Genomic DNA, 22700 nt, shown 5'->3' with positions numbered 1-22700 from the left:
TAATATTACGGGGTTTTCTTGCAATCATTGGTGCCTGGGCTTAGGCAATGAATTCAGTACGACACCTGATGGGAATTATAATACAACAAAATCACAGCGCTGTGTCAGGCGTTTCAGCACCGTGTTGACTGTATGGTTTGTTTGAGCATGCTTCACCTACGCTGATAAGTATGGTTGTAATAGCAAAATACATTATTGAAATAATAAAACCATTGCAGTGCTGATATATTCAATTTTCATATTTGGACCTTAGTCAAAACATTGACATCGAATTTGTACGTTGAACTTCTTTCGCACCGCACATAGCCAACCATGCTAATATGATGGGTGTTTTTATGCACGCATTGGTGACCGAGCTGACACTATTCATTGTCTAAACAAATCGAGAATGCATTTTAAATGATGGGTGGCTAAACCCTGGATCTGAATCCAGGTTCTCATCGGTGCTGGCAGAACACAAAACATTATTATTTTAAAATCTCTGAATGATCTTATCAGCGGTCAACAACAGAAGAAAACCTTGTAGCAATTTTATTTTAATCCTATCGGTATGCATACATCTTAGACCGTAAATACTGCAGAATAAATATATGTTCAGAAATACATGTTGGTGCATATAATTTGAATGCATCAATCTAAAAAAAACATCACCATCCATGTAGCTCCAGATGAGGTCTGTACAAATGTGGTGGCTTGCTAAAATTGGGTTTAAATTAACACCTCTGCTCGATGCATACAAGTGAATATTGGTAGGGGGTGCTTTATCAGTTCCTGGGATGAATGGCGTTAACGAGCGAAGGCTTAGATGGGTCTCGGAGTGGAAATTAAACATCTTGCAGGCCGGGTGGCTCAGAGGTCAGAGCGTTGAGCTGTTATCACTGAGATCCTGGGTTCGAAATCGGGCAGTCACCTTTCATTAAAATGGGGTTCTTCATGAGTTGATGGTCTCAAGCAACGTGCTGCTCTCTGCTTGAACGAATCTGAGGTTGTGGCTCTGTGATATCCACTTACGTGCGCCATCCTCTAACATGAAGGGGTTCATTGGCCTCCGAGAGATGGATACTTCATCTCATTCTAGATTTGAAGCTTTCGTGACTGAAAGGATTCATATTCTTAGTTTTTTTCGGTAAAGTCACGTAGGAAAAAACATTTAAAAGTAAAATAAAAAAAAATAAAAATCACGACGTTTCGTCTTCAGGTGGTACCGTCACAGCCACGACAGCTGTATCAAGTAAATGAGAGATTGTAAACGTCGTGATTTTTATTTTTTATTTTATTTTACTTTTTTATGTTTTTACCTACGTGACTTTACCGAATAAACCTAAGAATACTTCATCTCATGTATGTATAATTTGTGATATGACGTGTCGTTCGCACAATTGGGATAACATCGGGTACAGATTAAAATAAACTAAATGAAACATCAAAATTGGGCACATTTATGTTGTGTATTTTTAATCAACATCTTTTAATTCACCTTCATGAGGACAATTAATATTTTACACGTGTAGTCCATAGGCTATATAAAAGCCATGTAGAAAAGCCACGTGTTGCTTATGGCAAGGCATGAAATGTCAATAACAACTACATCAGTAATATATTTTTACCCTTTCAACTAGTACAAAAACTGACACCATTATATAAGGCATCATGTTTGCAATAACCACAACATGAGCAGTTAAAATGCAAACAAAAAGAAACAACTCTGATGATGATGATGATATGCACTGTCCTTGAAGTTGATTGGTCCAATCAACAGCGCACTATCAGTGTGGACCAATCAACTTCAAGGACAGTGCATATCATCATCATCAGAGTTGTTTCTTTTTGTTTGCATTTTGACTGCTTGTGTTGTGGTTATTGCAAACATGATGCATTGTATAAAGGTGTCAGTTTTTGTACCAGTTGAAAGGGTAAAGACCTATTACTATATTTTGCCACTGGTAAAGGAGGTCTCATAGTCTAACAGCTACGTCCTCTGTTGAAGCATGCTGTGGGCATTGTTGATAGAACCCCATTTAGTCGGGTCCTGTAGCCCTCAAGGGATCCTCCGACTACCACGATATAATTTAATTCAAATCACAGCATGGGTCCGTTACGCTTGGCTCCACCGAAGGGGTTCGGATTTCTTGTGCGATGGGAAGCCCCGACAACGGTTTGGGTGAACGAAGGCCAATTGGCTTCGCGATGCAGAGCTACACAAATACTCGATTCGACTGGAGAAAAAAATAGAAACGACGCGTCACTTGTAAATAAATTGGAGCCACCTGCGTATTTTGTCATCCCCATTTGCACTCGCCGCATGCAATTTGGGACACGAGACGGGATTTAATTGGATGGAAAATACGTGGAGAGGGGGGGGGGGCGCAGGGGGGAGAAATTGGACACGCGCAGATCGCGGCTCTGGAAACGCCACAATAGAAAATCGGGGTGGGGGTTGGGGGGAACCAATCACACACTACCCCTAACCAACAAGCCAGCCGCTCGTAAAAGCCCAAACAACGAATCAACTAGCCATGATTACGATCCTTAACCATAACTAAATGGGGGTGGGGAACCCACTGACCACTCGAACTGGTTGGTTGTGTTTTTGGCTCGCCATCGAATCAAGATGATCATCACATCGCACGTTTTCGCGGCCGTCTGGAACGTTCTTCCGATATCAGGAAGGCACTTTTAAATCCAGATTAAAAACTAATTTCTGTAGAACCGATGTTTGTATTTAGTTCGCTGTCTTTACCCCCGCACCTCCGATTCACGCGGTGGACTACGTACGGTGCGAAAGAAGTTCAACATACACACACACACATACTAGCCCAAACCCCAACCGGTTATTCAACCGACCACGAGTACGAGCCCTTAACCGAACGAGTCAATTGGCTACCATCCTTTCCCCCAATAGTAACAAACTCGCCAACCGAGCACATACCCCTACCGCACAAACCAACCACCCTGTCACTGACCATAGCCCACTCGCCACCATCCCTTACTCTGAATCCCCCTAAACCCTATCCCCCCCCCTCTCCCTCCACATATTCCTTTCAACCAGGGGTGGTTTCTTCATAAGGGCGATTGGGCGACGCACCACCAATGTCATTCATCCACAGAGTCACGCTAGCCGTCACTGTGCCTCTGGATATAGTCCAATCAGCGTCATGTCACGTTCTGTGGAGTACCGCCTCTTTTTGGGCGATTTCACTCTGGCTGAGAATCGCCCCGAGTGGCCCCATAGACTTACATTCAAAGATGTTTTTTTTTCGAACGGCGGGCGCTCCAATGCATTCTCTATGGCTTCCGGGAGGGCTCGCCCTAACGTGCTTACGTCATCATACGTGCTAACGTCATCATACGTAAGCACGTTTCATCCAACAATATAATTTATCGCCACCTAGTGGAATCTTTAATAAAATAAACTTGAGTGGTTTGTTTTAATAGTGAGTATAGAAACAAACAAGATGTATTGTCATTAATATTAAAGAAGTGAAGTTGCCTTTACATGCTTAAGCTGTTAATTTATCCATTGCATGGGTGGACCTTATCCTTATCAATCATCCAGACATTTGCCCCCCCTGAGAGATTTTGCAGGAGCCGCCACTGCTTTCAACACGACCCCTTTTCACGTTTTATTCGTCTTCCACGCTCACGGTCGTCACAGCACCTGACGGGGGTCGCAAGTCGGCACGAGGTCGCAGTGCGCACTGGGACACGCGATGCTCACGGCCCACGACTTCACGTGACACAGCTCGGTGGACACGTGACCTACTCGAGAGCATTTTCTTAATGTCACGCAACACAACAAACAACCGTCATTCGCCACTAAGTGGCGGTGACGTCACCACGACGCTTGTGCCAGGCTATGTGCACCTTGAGGCCACGTGAAGTGTCGAACGCCCGCTGGAAGGAGGTCGCGGGGCAGACCCAGGTGCCACGGGTCGACTGACTGAGATGACCGAGATGACTGGCTGATGCACCACCTGTGCCCCCAACTGTGCCAACTTGCTGCGCTTTAGCCAAACAACAAAACAACAACAACCGCCATTCGCCACTAAGTGGCGGGGACGTCACCACGACGCTTGTTTCAGGCTATGTGCACCTTGAGGCCACGTGAAGTGTCGAACGCCCGCTGGCAGGAGGTCACGGGGCAGACCCAGGTGCCACGGGTCGACTGACCGAGATGACCGAGATGACTGGCTGATGCACCACCTGTGCCCCCTACAACAAAATACACATTTGTGTCTCCGACGACAAGCATCGTAGCCGCACTGGTCTGCTACTCGAAGGGAAATATTCTCAACGTGCCAGCAACGCGTTTCTAATTTTAGGCAATGCAGGTTTCCCCTACCCCTGCTGTGGGCTCCACAGTTGCTGGCATTGAGCAACTTCGCTTCTTTGTTACTAAACACAATCCAGCACCCCCCACCCCCCATTCAGGTGAAAGGGAATGGGAGTTTTGTGGTATGGACGACTACAGCCTGCGCAGGCTCGCGATTGCGAAACGCAGAGAGACGCCAATGCTGCGTTTTACATTTTGCTGTTTGTTTGAACACGGCTCAGTGTGTTCTTTACCAAATATTGAAGTGTACTACCCTACCCGGATTCTCAGGATTATAAGACATTGTTTTTTCAAACAAAACGTTAGGGGCGTGACTTGTAATCAGGTTGTACCTGTGTGTGTGGTAATGATGAAAAAGGAGTTGGTTGGAAAACAGATGAGGACGAATTCCGTTATGCTATGCTATACGTCCTTATAAAAATAAGTATTCCAGTCGTGAACAGAATAACAGATTCACACATCCGTTACGTTGTGTTGAGTAAACGGATTGAAAGTTTGTTTTTATTTTGTCAAAATAAGTTGCGCGCGTGACAGATTTCACCCAAGAATAGTGATTAATTATTTCATGAGGCCTCCTTTTCCAGTACCAAAATATATTAAATAGGGGTTTTCCCCATTTTTCTGGCGACAAGGAATACATGATTCCTTGCAAAAGGTTTCCGTTTAGTCGCCAGAAAAAATGAGAAAACCCCTATTATTATATTTGATTAATTATTTTCAAGGCACTCAAATACAGTACATCTTAACCGATACCGCAGCCTGCACCCATTTGGCTCCCAATCGTTAAAAAAATTACATGAATCATGTTAATTCATACATAGCTTTGATGAAACAAAGTAGCCGTGTACTTACGTGCCCGTGCTCAATTTGTATTTTCGACGATTTGCCTTCTAAAAAAAAATATCTGCCTGTGTCTCGTACCACCCAGAAAGGGGGCATCTCGCACCCCCAGGGGATGGCGTGCACCCCAGGTGAAGAGCCCCCCACTGGTCGAGCGAAAGAACTTCGTGGAAACCCGCGGAGAAAACGACGACAGAGACGCAATTGCGTGCCTTTGCACGACGGCAGGTTATTAACGTGATCTGGTTAACCGGGCAATTTTCATTCGAACAATTTGCCGTAGTTAATCACCTGAATTGGAAACCCATTGATTCGCAAGCACGCGACGCCGCTCGCGGCTGTGAATGATAAACATACTCGTGTCTTGGAGGCTAACGATGACGAGTCACGCAATTTGATCGAGTAACACGGCAAATTAATGCGATTGAGTCGTCTCCATTTTATTGGGAACCCTAGAACGTGAATTGTTGCATTGCCCCATTCCCCCATGGCAAGCCCCCCCCCCCACTCTCCCCATCCCCCAGGGCAAGCCCCCCCCTATTCCCACCCCACTCCTACCCCCAAGAAAAGCCCCCCGCCCCCCCTATCCCAACTCCCCAGGGCAAGCAGCCCCCACACACCCCACACTTCCCAGGGCGTGGTTTCCTATGCCTTTGTTTAATTACACGGTGGGGTGAGCCCATCCACTTCACTGCGCACGCACGCGGGTTTCGAGAACACGCGCGCGCGCGCAGTAATTATGTACACGGCTTGGCCTCCCACCTCGCGAGCCACCTTTGCTCACTCAGACACCCACCCACCCACCGCACTCTCTCCTCGGGCCAATGTGCTCAGTTGCTCTGCTGGAACATGTATACCGTGGGACAACCACGGCAAGAACAAACTACTTCAGCAGTTCCTGTGGTTGTCCCACCTGATGACGATCGCTTGTGTTGCGGTCGAAACGTCGTGATCTATTATTTTTCTACCTACGTGACTTTACCGAAAGAACCAAAGAGTATGGATTTCTGCAGTCACGAAAGCTTCAAATCAACATGGACACCGTTGCGTAGATTCGCATCCTCCGCCCGCCCATCTATTACGAACTTCATCCAAACGCAAGCCACTCAGTGCACCGCTCATTCTCTCCCGCAGAGGCAATGTGGTCCAGTGGTCCATCGAGAACCATATATAATTATATAGCGGATTAGCATACTCCACCCACGCAGCCCCTCCCCACCGCTTTAAAGGGTCTGATTTGGTTCAAACCACTACACAAGACCATCACCGTGGGTGACGACGATAGGACCTGGGCCGACCCTCGCTCAGTCATTGAATCATCATCATCATCATCAGCACTATCATCATCAACAACAACATCATCATCAGCAGCACCATCGTTATCAAGGGAAAGGCGAACACACGTGTTGCCTCCATTCCCACGTCAGCTCACCTACAGGACAGCCTATTCTGTTCATGACACAGGTGAACACTGTACAGTCAATATATTTTTTTAAAATAAATATATTTTAACGAGGGTATTGTACGAGACTTATCCAGTTGAGCAATTGCAATCGACAGTCTCCCTCACTCCCCTTAATTACTTTCAACTCCGAGCGCAGCCGCGCAGAGAAGAAGAGGAGGCTTAAGAGAGCTATCATCTCACGATGCAGCTGCTGCTGATGATGTTGCTGCGGCTGATGATGATGATGGTTCTGCTGGTGCCATCTCCGAGCGAAGCCGCTCGCTCCTGGTCGCGTGTAGGAGGTGGTGGTGGCGGTGGTCGTGGTCGTGTCGTGGTGCAGGCGAGGCTGCCTTCATCATCATCATCCTCATCATCATCCTCCTCGTCATCAGCCTCCGGTTGTGCCGGGCGTTGGGTCCCGCGCTGTTGCCCCGAGCGGAACCCCGACTGCTTTGGCTACGAGAAGCGTGGAGCTCGCTGCTACTGCGACGCGGCGTGCGCAGACACTGGCGACTGCTGCGAGGACTATCGGCGCGTGTGCGCCAGCGCAGGTAAGTCGAACGCGCACGTGGATCGAACGCAGGCAGAGTGTCTCTGCTCGTCTGTCCATCCGAGGCTCTCTCTGTCTTAGCCATGGGGGTGGGTAAGAATGTTGTGTACAGGTGTGCAGAGGGGGCAGGTGAGCGTGGTTAGTGTATGGGGTGGGGGGCAGTGTGGGGTCTGTCAGTCATGGGTTTAAGTCGCGCGCCTACATCACGGCTGCGGCATGGATACGGTGCAGGAGAATTTTTTGTATTTTTTTAGCCGGGCAACGTCGGCGCCACGTTACGGCGACAAAACGCACGGACACAGCACGGACATGGGCACGTGGTCACTGTGTCGACTGTGACCTTTGTAACCTGGGCAAGGGGGCGACAGGTGAATCTGGAAGACGTAGGGGTTGGAGCTGTGGGTTAATATTATGGTGATAGCCACAAGTGAAGAATGTACGGTTTCTTGAGTGAAGTTGTCTCGAGGGCAGGCCATGGAGGTTCTAGGCATGGTGTTAAAGCAAGGATTGGGAACATCCGTACTGAGAGTTGCTTAAGACTTTCAAAAGTATTTGGCAGACAACCACAGGGTCGCATACCGTACACACCGCGTCAATAATAATAATACTCTTAGTTCTTTCGGTAAAGTCACGTAGGTAAAAAATGAGACCGTCACAGCCAGATTTGCTGCATCACTTGATGCAGCAAATCTGGCTGTGACGGTCCCACCTGATGACGGAGACTTGTGTTGCCTCCGAAACGTCGTGATTTTTTTTTTATTAATTTAAATTTCATTTTTTACCAACGTGACTTTACCGAAAGAACTAAGAGTACGAATCCTTGCAGTCACGAAAGCTTCAAATCTAGAATATTACTAATGTGTGTTTATGTACCCGGAGCCGTCCCTAGGGTATTGCGAATTGGGGCGACCGACCCGGGCCCCGCGCTTTGGGGGGGGGGGGGGGGGCGAGCTTCGACGTCACAGTATCGGATGTTAATACTTTCCTTTCGGTTTAGTTTTGAAGGCGTCGGGGGGCCCCACGGAGTGTGATTTTCCCGCCTATGGATGGGCCCTGCGTGTACCAAGTGCAGATCAACCTGCCCATGGGCATAGAGGTCCAAGGTGGGTCTAGCCACGGGGGGGGGGGGGGGGGGGGGGAGTCGTCACTTGGTGAGTCAAGTGCAGCTGCTCAGTTTGTCCATTTTAGACGGAGGTGCATGTGGTATCGAGCGGAGATAATGCTGCTGGCCACGGGGCGACCTGTTATCTACGGGAACAAAAGTGCAGCTGATTAAAGTGCAGCTGATTAAAGTGCAGCTGATTAAAGTGCAGCTGATTAAAGTGCAGCTGATTAAAGTGCAGCTGATTAAAGTGCAGCTGATTAAAGTGCAGCTGATTAAAGTGCAGCTGATTAAAGTGCAGCTAAAGCTGACGGGAGTGGCAGCCAAATGAATGGAACCTGCCCGCCGAGAAAATGGCGCGATCTACATTTTCTCGTGCGCGGTTGGTGCTGGGTGGATAATTATGACACGCCACAGAGGTTGAGGACGACGAGACTGATGGGGGGTAAGGGGGAGGAGGAGGGGATGCCGAGCGAGCAAGGAGCCATGGCTGATGAAGAAGGCTGGGTGACTCGCAAGTTCGCACGATGAAGGAGGGCATGCCCCATAACGCAATGCGCTCTCACACAAGTGGGGTTTGTCAGTGACCTGCCAATCATAAAACACATTGTCCTGCGGAGGGAGCTGGTAGGAACGTTGGGTTGCTCGGTCAATGGCCAGGGTCAACGGTGGCGTGGTGTATTCCGCAAATATGGCCGACTGTGAGGGCGGGCACAAGCCGGCGTGAGTGGGTTAAACGTTGCGCTTTATAAGGGCACCACGGGGTGACCAGCCCCTCCCCACCCTTCCCTCTTCACCCAGCCCCAACCCTCCCATTTTTGGATGCACGACGGACTGACGGACACAATAATCCCCTGTGGGCTGGTGTAACCAGGAGGTTCCTACCAGTATAATGTGTATATTTTCAGTATCGCTGGGTTTAACTTGTTACACCAAACGCGCTGCTGAGATGCTCACTGTGTGTATTTTTGATTGCTGTGTTTTTAGCCAAGGAGTTGATGAGTGTGAGGACCCCCCCCCAAGATGACCCCCACCCCCATCCACCCCCCATCCACCCCCCATCCACCCCCCATCCACCCCCCATCCACCCCCCATCCACCCCCATCCACCCCCATCCACCCCCCATCCACCCCCCATCCACCCCCATCCACCCAGAGGGTTTTATTGGGTAGGGGCGCAGATGTTCACGAGGTTGAACTGGGTCCCCAATGGGACTCCTTCTCAACGATCTGCAGGATAAAGCCCACTCTGGGGACTCGAATAATGGACCTGTCAATAAACTGCAATTTCCACAACAATCACAAACCACAGTTTAAGTGACTCTTCATTAACCCCTTGCACCGAGTACGTACTTGTTTAGTTTATTTATTTTTGTTTTGACTTTTATCTTTTTCCCTTTGGACAAAATAAAAAGAAAATCCAGGATTTATTTTTGTTGGCAATAAAATTGATTTTTTTTGTTTCATGTTCGTTGGCCAGATGGCAAACTGCCCCCCCCCCCCCCAGTACCCCTCAATAAATATGTAACGAGACTGAGCGATCCATTTACAGACACCCCACTATAAAACAATGAGGAGAGAAATCAACATTTTTTGAAGCCAACACACGTGTAAAATCACTTATCACTCTAAAGCTTTCGAGTCATCTCTTTCATCATATCAAAGCACCTTTTTTTGATAAGTAATTCGTGGGGCATCTATACATGGATCAAGCTGTACAATTCCATCATTATCATCATCATCCACGGTCAATCCACTGCTGGATGAAGGCCTCCCGAAGCCTCCGCCACATCTCACAATACTGCGATGTAATAATCCACCATCGTATGAGAACTGCACAATTAAATGGTACAACATGTATTCTTTATTTTTACTTTAGAAAAAAATGCTTGGAACAGGCGGTCGGTCAGAATATATCCCGAGGACACAACTGTACATCCCTGACGCTTTTTCTTCTTCAAAATCTGGTCACGACGCTGGCAACGTGAAATTTGCGGTTTTGTGCCCATGTCTCTTCATTCCACTCACATGTTAGGGCTTAAAAGTAGTGACCGCCCCCCTCCCCCAACTGTAATGAAGGCGTGTAAGCTTTTAATGAGCGGGGCAGCTGGCCCTTCTCGCAAGGCTGTGGAGTAGGAGGAGGGAGGGAGGGATTTGCCGTGTCCCGTTGCGGTTCAATGGGCGACCATCCAGGCCACACCCTGGCTCTCCCGAGTCCCAGGGTGGTGGAAGCAATGGGGGGGGGGGGGGGGTGACGGTACACACTCTGACCCCAACCCCCACCCCTCCTGTGACCTTAGAGTCCTTGAAAAGGAACTCTCAATATCGCCACCCAAATGGGGGTATTTTGTCGCCACCACCACCACCAACAACAACAACCGCCATTCGCCACTAAGTGGCGGTGACGTCGCCGCGACGCTTGTGCCAGGCCACCACCACAACCCGCAAATGTTATCCCGATGGCGCTATGGACATCATGTCTGTTCGGAAATTTAGCCGCGCAGTGTGGCACGCATTGTGATAAAGGTTTTTGAGTTGGATCACGTGATAATAAATAGTGTCTTAACTCTTCACCACCCGACACGGCCAGTAAGGTTTGTCACGTAAACAACGCGCCAGTTAGTTACAACTTCAGCCAACTCGTGTGTTGGAGAGTAAATCCACAACATTTACAATTTAGAGTACGACGTTTCGCTGGTGATTACATCCAGCGAAACCCAACAAGCACCTTGATTGTGAATAATATTGGTCGCGAAAGCCTACGTGTTTAAACCGCATGCGTTGTGTTGGAGAGTAACCCAGGCAAGAGATATCCGAGGGCAAACGCCCGAGGTCCTTTCTCGTGACCTGTGGAGCCCCCCCCCCCTGTACTTTGTCCTTGAGCGTGTATATGACATCGGCGGTGGTTTAACGAGCAAGGATTGGGGAAAATGAAAAATCCTCATGATGAGGTTTTTTTCAGCATCAGAATCGTTCTTTATCCTGGAGAAATCCGATGAGCTGTTAAGCTCTTTGTCGGGAGAGATGTCGTCACGCTGCCTTTAGCGTCCTCCCCACTAACTCTGTGACGGCCCGTGTCCTGGACGAATGACCGAGTAGCAGTCGAGGAGGGAATGGACGAGTCACCTGGAAGTCGTCCTATTATCCGTGACCTTTCATAGCAAACGGCAGTTATTATTGCGGATAATACGATCCGCCAACAACGCGACCTTCACATCAAAACGGATCTGGGGGAGGAGTCTCACAGTGGAGAGTATTTTTCTGCGTTTTGGCATTTCTCGGGATGATGATGGCGGTGCATTTTTGTGGAGGAGCTGGCCCATTGGGGGCCCAAAGCAGCAATTATGTTTGTGCCCCCCCCCCTCCCCACTCCCCACAGCCCCCTTGATTCATAAACTCCCAGTAGGATGACAAAAGCGATGTAGACAAGAGATACAGATGGAGAGGTTTTTTTTTTTAAAACACAGATTAGGGGGACGAGCGGAAGAGTGAAGATGAATGGGAAGGATAAGATGAGCAGGGACATGAAAGTGGCTGGAATTAGGGGGGGAGGGGGGGGCATTCACAACCGGAAGTGGAGGAGGGAGACCTGGGTCCCTCCCCGACCCCAGAGCAACTTGAGAACAATGGCAGCAAGAAGGAGAGACATAAGATCTCGAGCTGTAGTGAGATGAGAGACACGGACAATAGAGATGTAGTGATACGAGAGAAGAGAGAAATAGATGCGGTACGGATGAAGAGAGATGATTGCCCTTTGTTTGTTTTCACGTGACATTAATTGGCGCGCGAGTGTTTGAGTATTTGAATTTTGAGCTGATGTTTGGTTTTCCCCGATTCTTTGTTTGTTTGTCACGAGTCCAGGGGTCGTTTTGAGCGAGCTTCGTGCGGGCCCTGTGGCTTTGCTTGCACAGAGTGCCACGAACTGTGCACGTGCCTGGAGTCTGTATTCTTTGAATGCATGTAGAACTTCTTTCGTACCGTATGTAGCCAACCGCGCTGATCGGAGGTTGCGGGGCGAAGGACGGGAAACTCCTAAACAAGAAAGCCGTTTTCAGGAGAAACGTTTTTTTCAATCCGCATCAGTGGTTCTTAATCTTTACTGCAGCCTTGCACTCGTTTTGGTTTTCAATCGTAAAAAAATGAATAATGTTGATTAAATACATAGGTTTGATGAAACAAAGTAGTTGTACTTACGTGCCCGAAAGGGCATCTCGCACCCTTAGTAGGTGCATGCACCCCAGGCTAAGAACTGGTCTAGATGATTTCATTTTCAGTTTCATTTACTAGGTCAGGGGTCGGCAACCTACGGCTCCGGAGCCGCATGCGGCTCTTTACGGGCTGCTTCTTGACGATGAGTACGTATGTACTCAGATGCATTGCGGCTCTTGAAATACTGAATTTTGTACCGAATTGGAAAGAAATTGCTCTTCTTGTTATTTTGGTTGCCGACCCCTGTACTAGGTATAACCCTGTGAGCCATGCGGCTCTTAACTCGGTGGCTTCCTAATATCGGAAGCTCATCAAGTAACACTCGGAGAATGAAAAAAATTCCGTTTGCTTTGCTAAACAAAAAAAAACAATTTGACCCAAACGCAGTAATTTTTAAATCCTTTATATTAAGTTCACTTGCTTGCGCGCATACGACCGTGCAAATCTTTCGGTCGTTTTTAAACCCACTTCCCGTGATCCAATCGAGCTGACATTTTGCACATAGACTCGTTGTGCGTGACAATTTATTTTAGTGAAATTTTTTTCCATAACTTTACACTTTTTAGGAAAAAAATAAATTTTATTTAATTACCAATTGCTTAATGGTGGCAGGCAATAATCTGACCCATAGGTTGCAGCCATCTCAAGCCAGAGGACGAGAGGACTCTAGCCGCCACGCATATAAAGGATTTATAGTGAAAAGCTTTGTTTTTACGGGTTTACTTGTTAAATCCTTTATATTAAGTTCACTTGCTTGCTTGCTTGCGCGCTTACGACCGTGCAAATCTTTCGGTCGTTTTTTAACCCACTTCCCGTGATCCAATCGACCTGACATTTTGCACACATACTCGTTGTGCGTGACAATTTATTTTCGTGAATTTTTTTTCCCATAACTTTACACTTTTTAGGAAAAAATAAATTTTATTTAATTACCAATTGCTTAATGGTGGCAGGCAATCATCTGACCCATAGGTGGCAGCCATCTCAAGCCAGAGGACGAGAGGACTCTAGCCGCCACGCATATAAAGGATTTATAGTGAAAAGCTTTGTTTTTACGGGTTTACTTGTTAAATCCTTTATATTAAGTTCACTTGCTTGCTTGCTTGCTTGCGCGCTTACGACCGTGCAAATCTTTCGGTCGTTTTTTAACCCACTTCCCGTGATCCAATCGACCTGACATTTTGCACACATACTCGTTGTGCGTGACAATTTATTTTCGTGAATTTTTTTTCCCATAACTTTACACTTTTTAGGAAAAAATAAATTTTATTTAATTACCAATTGCTTAATGGTGGCAGGCAATCATCTGACCCATAGGTGGCAGCCATCTCAAGCCAGAGGACGAGAGGACTCTAGCCGCCACGCATATAAAGGATTTATAGTGAAAAGCTTTGTTTTTACGGGTTTACTTGTTAAATCCTTTATATTAAGTTCACTTGCTTGCTTGCTTGCGCGCTTACGACCGTGCAAATCTTTCGGTCGTTTTTTAACCCACTTCCCGTGATCCAATCGACCTGACATTTTGCACACATACTCGTTGTGCGTGACAATTTATTTTCGTGAATTTTTTTTCCCATAACTTTACACTTTTTAGGAAAAAATAAATTTTATTTAATTACCAATTGCTTAATGGTGGCAGGCAATCATCTGACCCATAGGTGGCAGCCATCTCAAGCCAGAGGACGAGAGGACTCTAGCCGCCACGCATATAAAGGATTTATAGTGAAAAGCTTTGTTTTTACGGGTTTACTTGTTAAATCCTTTATATTAAGTTCACTTGCTTGCTTGCTTGCGCGCTTACGACCGTGCAAATCTTTCGGTCGTTTTTTAACCCACTTCCCGTGATCCAATCGAGCTGACATTTTGCACATAGACTCGTTGTGCGTGACAATTTATTTTCGTGAATTTTTTTTCCCATAACTTTACACTTTTTAGGAAAAAAGACATTTTATTTAATTACCAATTGCTTAATGGTGGCAGGCAATCATCTGACCCATAGGTGGCAGCCATCTCAAGCCAGAGGACGAGAGGACTCTAGCCGCCACGCATATAAAGGATTTATAGTGAAAAGCTTTGTTTTTACGGGTTTACTTGTTAAATCCTTTATATTAAGTTCACTTGCTTGCTTGCTTGCTTGCGCGCTTACGACCGTGCAAATCTTTCGGTCGTTTTTTAACCCACTTCCCGTGATCCAATCGACCTGACATTTTGCACACATACTCGTTGTGCGTGACAATTTATTTTCGTGAATTTTTTTTCCCATAACTTTACACTTTTTAGGAAAAAATAAATTTTATTTAATTACCAATTGCTTAATGGTGGCAGGCAATCATCTGACCCATAGGTGGCAGCCATCTCAAGCCAGAGGACGAGAGGACTCTAGCCGCCACGCATATAAAGGATTTATAGTGAAAAGCTTTGTTTTTACGGGTTTACTTGTTAAATCCTTTATATTAAGTTCACTTGCTTGCTTGCTTGCGCGCTTACGACCGTGCAAATCTTTCGGTCGTTTTTTAACCCACTTCCCGTGATCCAATCGACCTGACATTTTGCACACATACTCGTTGTGCGTGACAATTTATTTTCGTGAATTTTTTTTCCCATAACTTTACACTTTTAGGAAAAAATAAATTTTATTTAATTACCAATTGCTTAATGGTGGCAGGCAATCATCTGACCCATAGGTGGCAGCCATCTCAAGCCAGAGGACGAGAGGACTCTAGCCGCCACGCATATAGAGGATTTATAGTGAAAAACTTTGTTTTTACGGGTTAATTTTTTTATAGCCTTAAGTACTCCTTTACTAATCCCTGGACACTTGGCGATGGACAGTCCCTTCTCAGATTCATGGGAGACTTGGGCTGCAAAGGAACGGCTGTAAACTTGCATAACAAATATTTACGGGTCACCATTAAGAGAGGGGAGTGGCTTTGTAAATATGTTTGGAGAGGAGTGGGGGTGGGGATTTTTCCCTCTTTTTAGTTTGTTTTGTTTTAATAAGTTACAAGCTGAAAACTTGCCAAGAAAAACCGGTGAAGCGATGTTTGCCCAGTCCCGTTCAAGCACAATTGAACAACTCATTACACCGTTGTTAACACTGACTTATAACAACAGCACTGCTATTTAATAGGCCGATGTTTGGGGCCGTGGCCTGAAGAACTGTAGAGAGTGGTTGAAAGTTGTGCATCGTGGTGCTGTAAAAAAGGCAGATGTTCAAAAATGAAGGTTTTTTATTTTAAAAAGTTTATTTGCACGTGCCGAGGGCGGAGGGGGGCCGCGGGATAAAGTGAAACCTCTACTTACGAACGAGTTAAGTTGCAGAGATCTGTTAAGTAGATTTGTTCGTAAGTTTACGCATGTCGATTCCAAAAATGTTGTACGGCATGTACACTAACCACGAGGAATGGCTTTAAACATTGTATAATCTCCTGTAGATGTAGATTCCACTGGTTCTTCACGTTCTGCAGATGTAGATGCCGCTGGTTCTTCACAGTGGTGCAGATGTAGATGCCACCTGGTTATTCACGTTCTGCAGATGCCACTGGTATTTAATGTTCTGTAGATGCCGCCGCCACCAGCAGCTATTGCGCGGCGGTTGAACTCAGTCCCAACAGGCAACTGGACATACGGACAAGTCTGTTCGTATCTCTGAAAGTTCCTAAGTCGAGTGTGCGTAAGTAGAGGAGTCTCTGTATTTGGTCTTCTACTACCAACCCGCCATTGAGAGGCACCGTTAAGAATGGTCAAAGAAGCCCTCCGTGACTGGTACGGCGTGTGGACATCCCCGCTCCTCTCGTGCAGCTGTGCATCGACGATGGTTGAAGGCGATTTGTCGGTAACGCTGAGCGCGGTGGCAATGGGGTTCGCACGACGGCCTTGCAATGCAGAGGTTGCCAGTTAGATTCCAACACCCCCCGTCCATTTCATAGAGGAATGCAATAACCAGTGATTTCACCCCGGCCCTCATCCAGCAGTGGATCGACAGAGGTACGTACGTATATATACAGACGTGTGCATGTGTGAGAGATGTTACTACAGAACGTGGGGAAGGCCGATATTTTTACCACGAAAGTCTTGAACAGCGTCGCGCGTTCATTACGTCTGCTGTGAATGGTATGGGGGGGGGGGGGGGAACAACCTTCCAGTTGGTTCACACCTGGGGTGGCTTGCCTTGTCAAACTTGCTGAGCCGGAGAGTTTTTTTTAATCCACGCGAGGACTCCACGTTGACATCATCGTCGCTGTATCCCAAGGTGGATAACAGGGACGCTTTTTCATTTCAACGGTTTTCTTCAAACTTGAAAGCTGTGTCGTGGTCAAATATTGTAATCAAAAGTTGGTCTACTTCCTGTTGTCCAATCAATTAAAAATTTTGCACACGTACTCGGATCCGGTGACAATGCATGGCTCTATCAAAATCGACATCAATTAATCAATTAATTGCCTCTTTTAAAGCCATTTTAATATTTTGTATGGACGCGGCTTATTTATTAAATATATATTTGGGTCGGTCAAACGCCGCAGTCCCTAAACTCTGGAATCGCCCCGCCCAAGAAGCCGGCAGCCACGCGTTAATGTGGGAGCAAGTGCCGCATCATTGACGTACTTGTCGACGGTGAGTTAAACGAAGTTGTAAAAAAAAGTTATTAAACTTCATTCCTTGTTTTGTATGTCGTGGTCAAATCTTGTAATCAAGATGTCGTCCACTTCCCGTTGTCCAATCGACTGTCTTGACTTTTTAGTGCACTTTAAACTAAAACCGTTGTTTGAATTTTTTTTTAAAGGAGTTTTTATTTTAATACATCACGAGGTGTGTGATGTTGCCATCGTTAAAATGATAATTGGTTGAGAGGTTGGGGCACGACTGTAGCATGCAGTAGCCGATGCAATCAGTAGCTGCTATTTCACAATTTAATTGAAGGTAATACATTATTTTACAGCCCCTTTTTTCTTTTCACAATCCACTGCTGGATCAATGCCTCCTCGACACCGTGGCGATTATGGGAATTGCTAGACCATACTCGCCCACGTTGGTCAGCGTGGCTTGGTGGGAATGTCGTCGTGGTGATGATGGCACTGCAACGCGCTCACCGCTGTGCCCCCCCCACCGCTCCATTGGCAGTGCGGTGTATATCCGAATCCGTACTCTTTTGGTTCTTTCGGTAAAGTCACGTAGGTAGAAAAAATTAATAGCTCACGACGTTTCGATCGCAACAACAAGCGACCGTCTTCAGGTGAGGTATGGATTCCTGCAGTCACGAAAGCTTCAAATCGAGATTATATCCGAAGACTGTCTGCCCCGTGGTGCAGTGGGGGAGTTTGCGCACGTGGCCATGAACGCGGCGACCCACGGGCGGTTGTTTGGCCACGGCTAACGTCAACGGCAAGCGACATCTGAACCCCCTCCGCACTGACCAGCACGGACGAAGAGTGTCTATGGGAGCCTTTTTTTTGGAAGTATAAAAAAAATGACGAAAACTAATAATAAGGTTTTTACTCCGGTAGTATGACCGGACACAGCCTTTATTCGGCAGTGCTTTAGTTTGTAATGTTGTTGTTGTTGGTATAATGGCTGTAATTTGTGTTTTTTAATTGTCACACAAAAGAGCTTGGCACAATACCTTGGGAGTAGTCATTGTCGAGTGCACACGTTTGAATGGTGCGCCGAGTTGCTTGTGTTCTGTTACTTCAACCACTCCCTGATGTATAATCACTCTCATCCACCGCTCGCTCTAACCATTCCGCTTTAATCTGCACAGGCCCAGGCAGGCCTGGGTTTCTATACATCATGTAGTGTATACACATCGAGTGTGCTCCTTTTTATGTTAAAACCGTATATATATTTTTTGTATTCTTAGCTCAAGTATTAACTAAACGTTTAAACGTCCGACACCTGTACAGCGTGTTTGCATTCCGCGGATTTGACAGTCACGGGGTGGGCGGGCGGGGGGGCTACTTTGTCTCGGAATGAAAATACAATCTGTGGAGTTTGCGACGCTCGTGAGAGCAGAGATCATGGCCACGTTGCATTGGGGCTCTTTTGACAACGTCTTTGTTTTGAGCGAGCATTCTTGGGCTAAGACATTTCGTTCGTGTGCGCGTGTGGATTCCCCCCCCCCTCTCCTGCTTGCAATCTGACACATTTTGATGAACAGGGAGAAAAATAAAACACACGTGGCTTTGCAACAGGAATCTTATTTGCCCTAAAGTCGGTGAAGGAGGGGGGGGGGGAACCCTCTCCCCACTAAACAGATTTTTTTGTCCGAATGTCAAATGATCAAACGGTTAAATGTCAAATAAAATGTCGAGGCAATCTATAAAGCTGTTGTTTTTTCACTCTGGAAATTCTGAAACATTCAACACAGAAAGAGTCACAGTCTTACATTCTTAAGAATGAGTCAATATACTGTGGATTATTTTATTTATTTTTAGGGTCCCCCACTGCCACCCCCCCCCCCCCCGCGCTTTATTCCAAGTGTGCTGTCATCGTGACGGCACGAGAAAAATAATCCATTCGGTAATCTCTCGAGCAGTGGACCTTGTGCAATCGAGACCAGCTGAGAGGGCATCTCCCCCACCCACCCACCCCACCAAAGAATCCTTCACGTTGCCTTCCTTCCGTCACACAGCCGAGGTCGCGCAAACGTTCGCCACACGGCAGTCAAATTGATGTATTAACTCTCAAGTGATTGGAATTTGACCAAGTTCGGTGGACAGATTTTCCTGCTCGCGGTGGGATTGTTGTGCAGTCATTTGGCGACCTGGCTGGGACTATCGGCTTGCCACACACGAGAACTCTGTTTTGTATGCACGAATGTTGAACTTCTTTCGTACCGTACACGGCCAACTGCACTAATCGGAGGGGCGGGGGAAGGACGCCCAACTCGACACAATGTTTTTCTAAATAAATACGTTTTCAATATAGGTAATTTTAAAAGTGCATAGCTCCAGTGGCTTCCTAATATCGAAAGAGCATTCCAGACGGTCACAGAAGCGCATCTTTGTTCGATGGCTATCCAAACACCGCCGCTGCGAGGATGACCGGAGTTTGCGTGATGATGATGGTTTATACTGAGATCTGCAAGTTATTGTGGTTCATCCATGGCGAGCACTTTGTCTGCGATGAGTGCGACCTTTAAAATGTATCGCGGGTGGCTAAAACCTGGGCTCGAACCCAGACTCTTGGCGGTGCTGGCTCTGTGACCTGTGAGTCACCCGGCCTCCTAATGCTGCCGTTTCTTGACACATGTCTCTCCCCCCCCGACCCCCATAAAGTAGCCAGTGCTTTAAACAGAAGCGCACTGCTTTGATGCCCCACTTGTGTTTGTGGATGGGTTTGTGTGCTTGGCCAAACCCAAAATGTAATCAAATTCCGTTTAACCATCTATGTGCTATTGTTTGTGTTTTTAAATTGATCTGTGCAAAATAATTCTCACGACGTTTCGGCCACAACGCAAGCAGCCGTCCTCAGGTCCTCAGGACGGCTGCTTGCGTTGTGGCCGAAACGTCGTGAGAATTTTATCTTATTAAGTTTTAATTATATAATTTTATTATTTCCCTTCTACGTGACTTTACCGAAATAACCAAGTATATGAATCCATGCAGTCAAGAAAGCTTTAAATCGAAATGGTGTTATGTTTATCCTGTTATCTGAGCTTTCTGCATGGAATGGATGAGTCACGGGAAGTGGTTTCGTACTGCATGAATCCTATCATCAGAGCTTTCGTGCTGATAAAAGGAACGACTGTAAGTAGTGGTGGGAAATTCATCCAGTTATCTTGAGATGTTTGTCCTTGTAGAGGGAGGAGACGGTGAGAGATGGTGGCGGCTTGGAGAGGCCTTCACCCAGCAGTGGCTTGACCATGGCTGATGATGATGGTGATGATGGTGAAACGAGGTGACCTCCCAAAGTGGTGAAATATTAAACCCCGTTATCTGAGCTTTTCCACCCGCGTAATTGGAGTGGTTTGCACGTAAACACGGATTTCAGGATCTTCCCCAGCATCTCGCACGTTAAAACGGATAACAAGGTTTGCATTGCACTGCATTGTCAGAATACAGATAAAACGTAAACACAACCGACCATTCTGTGTCTCCCCATTTTAAATGAAACTTTTTTGATGCTTTGGAGTAGTTTCTTTGCTGACCAACATCACCAGCCAGCAGGTGGACGGACTGAAAACCATTTGTATTTTGTAAGTGGAGGGTGAGTACTGAGTTTTTTTGCCGTATATGCTTTTACCCATAATGCTCCGCAAGAAGGTGAGTGTGTGTACAAATTAAAAGGTCCGCCCCGAACATCCATCTGTGGCACATTTAGGAATGGATCGCTCTTTTTAATTATTTCCTTGTGCAGCAAGGGAGTAAAGTGTGGTTCTGTGAAAGTCCTGATGTGCTGTGCAGTGCATCAATGCGTGTGTACAGCAGCATGCGATAACGGAGTTGGGCCTGTAGGGGGCTGGCAGGGTTATTGATTAACCGGACTTGTACACCAGTCACGTGGTTAATGGCGACTCTGTGAAGATTGCTGTGTGTGACACACGTGCTGTTGCATCTTTCAGATTAACCACAATAAATGTGTTTGCCCTCGATTTGGAGCACCTGCCCACGTCCTTAATTTCGAGTGTGCAACACATCCCTCTTCGCCTTGCGCAGCACAATCAGATAAGAGAGAGAGAGAGTACTGTACTGCACACTTAAGAAATAATTTTGTCATCTGGTTCAGTGTGATGTGCGGATGGCGATTTTAACAGAAACGTGAACCTGCTCGTCATGGGTGACGAAAGGTTGAACTCCGTTCCACTGCGCCTGAGATCACACACAAAGGTTGCCTGGTGGTCGCAGCCTGAACTAATGCTTCGGAGTGCTTTATGTAACCTTGGTGAAAGCTGAAAGCTTTGCGGCCGATTCAGGATTAACGGAATTTTGACATGCTTGGAGATCGTGGTTTACAATGTGCAGGTAGTTGTGTATTTTTAGAAAAAGCTTTTTCCACTGCGCAGGGTTTTTTTTTGCGGTTGTGCTGCTGTAGCAACAGCTCTCCGTGTTTTTCGGGTTTCAGTCCACGTGCCCTGACGGTTCTGCCTCGGTTTCTTCTTGAACTGAAGGCAGTCTCTGAAGTTGGCTCTTGGCTACATAGGCGCGAAACGTCGGACATCATGCCGAATAGCACGCGGTACATCCAGATAATGCATCGGAGAGCTACAGACGTAAAGAGTCAGTGCCAAAAACGTGCGCGAAATATTTTTTTAAAATGCTCGTCTCAGCATTTTGCAACTGAGAATTCCCTCAAATGTACAATAAAGTAACGGGATGTTATTTTTTGTTTGTTAAATAGCTCATCTTTAAAATCTAATGCACGCATAACATATGAGAAACAACTCCAAGGACAGTTTACTTATCACTATACTTATGTTGCCGATGTATTATTGATGAGCTGGCAAAAGCACCCACCTTAAAACATATAATGGCATTTTGTTTTGGAGGTCAAACCCAGATTGAAGTGTGTTCCAGCCAGTGAGTCATCGCAGAGAGACTGAGCGATGGCATTGCCAGTTTCTTTTTGTATTTTTTTTTACCCGCTCGGGATGGGATGATCATCAGTGGACAATTGAGACTACTCTAACAATGTGCACTGCATTGTCCCAAACTCCAAAGCAGATTTTACAAGGACGTTTCGGTACAAAAAAAAAAACGAATTTAATCACGCGCAGCACAGTAGGTCTTTTGGCTCGGTGAGCTGCAAAGCTTCGTAAAGTAGCATTAATCGAATTTACGATTTAAGATGTGATTTTTCCGAGTCTGCATAATATTGTGAAGTAAATGGGAAAACTTGCGGGTTTGCATTTTTCTCCATGTATCTAACAAAAATGTAAGTGGCCAAGTGACCATATGTGGTTTTAGGGTTGGGGTCTTGCTGGTCAATAAAAAAAAAATTCTAGCCCTGTGCCAAGACACTGCTGCATGGATGAAGTCCTTCCCCACACTGTGTCTGTCAATGGGGTTGTTTGACCATACTTCACCACGCCGGTTAGTGCGGTTGAAGAGGCAGGTGCAGGACCAGTTGGGATACCAGTCGCCTTTTTATGTTGCAGTGCACTAACTAACTACTGCGCCAAAGTTCCGCTCTCTTGCTGGATAGGTCCTGAATAAACTTTTTTTTTGTTGTATATATAAATATACAGACATAATATACAAACCAACCCATTTGAATTAATCATTCCC

General features: G+C 46.4%; 1 protein-coding gene across 1 annotated transcript in view; it reads left to right on the top strand.

Moving 5' to 3' along the window:
- Positions 1 to 6497: 6497 nt before the first annotated feature.
- Positions 6498 to 22700, top strand: part of LOC133348868 (somatomedin-B and thrombospondin type-1 domain-containing protein-like) — a 38684-nt gene continuing 22481 nt past the window's right edge. The window contains exon 1 of the mRNA XM_061561933.1: positions 6498 to 7168. Coding sequence (XP_061417917.1) covers positions 6820 to 7168 — 349 coding nt within the window. The 5' untranslated portion in view covers positions 6498 to 6819. The remainder of the gene's footprint in view (positions 7169 to 22700) is intronic.

This window comes from Lethenteron reissneri, chromosome 28, assembly GCF_015708825.2.
Source record: "Lethenteron reissneri isolate LAM-NWPU_2019-01 chromosome 28, ASM1570882v1, whole genome shotgun sequence".
Taxonomy (NCBI): Eukaryota; Metazoa; Chordata; class Hyperoartia; order Petromyzontiformes; family Petromyzontidae; genus Lethenteron; species Lethenteron reissneri.
Note: the sequence above shows the minus strand (reverse complement) of the source record. Positions and strands in the feature narration are given on the sequence as shown.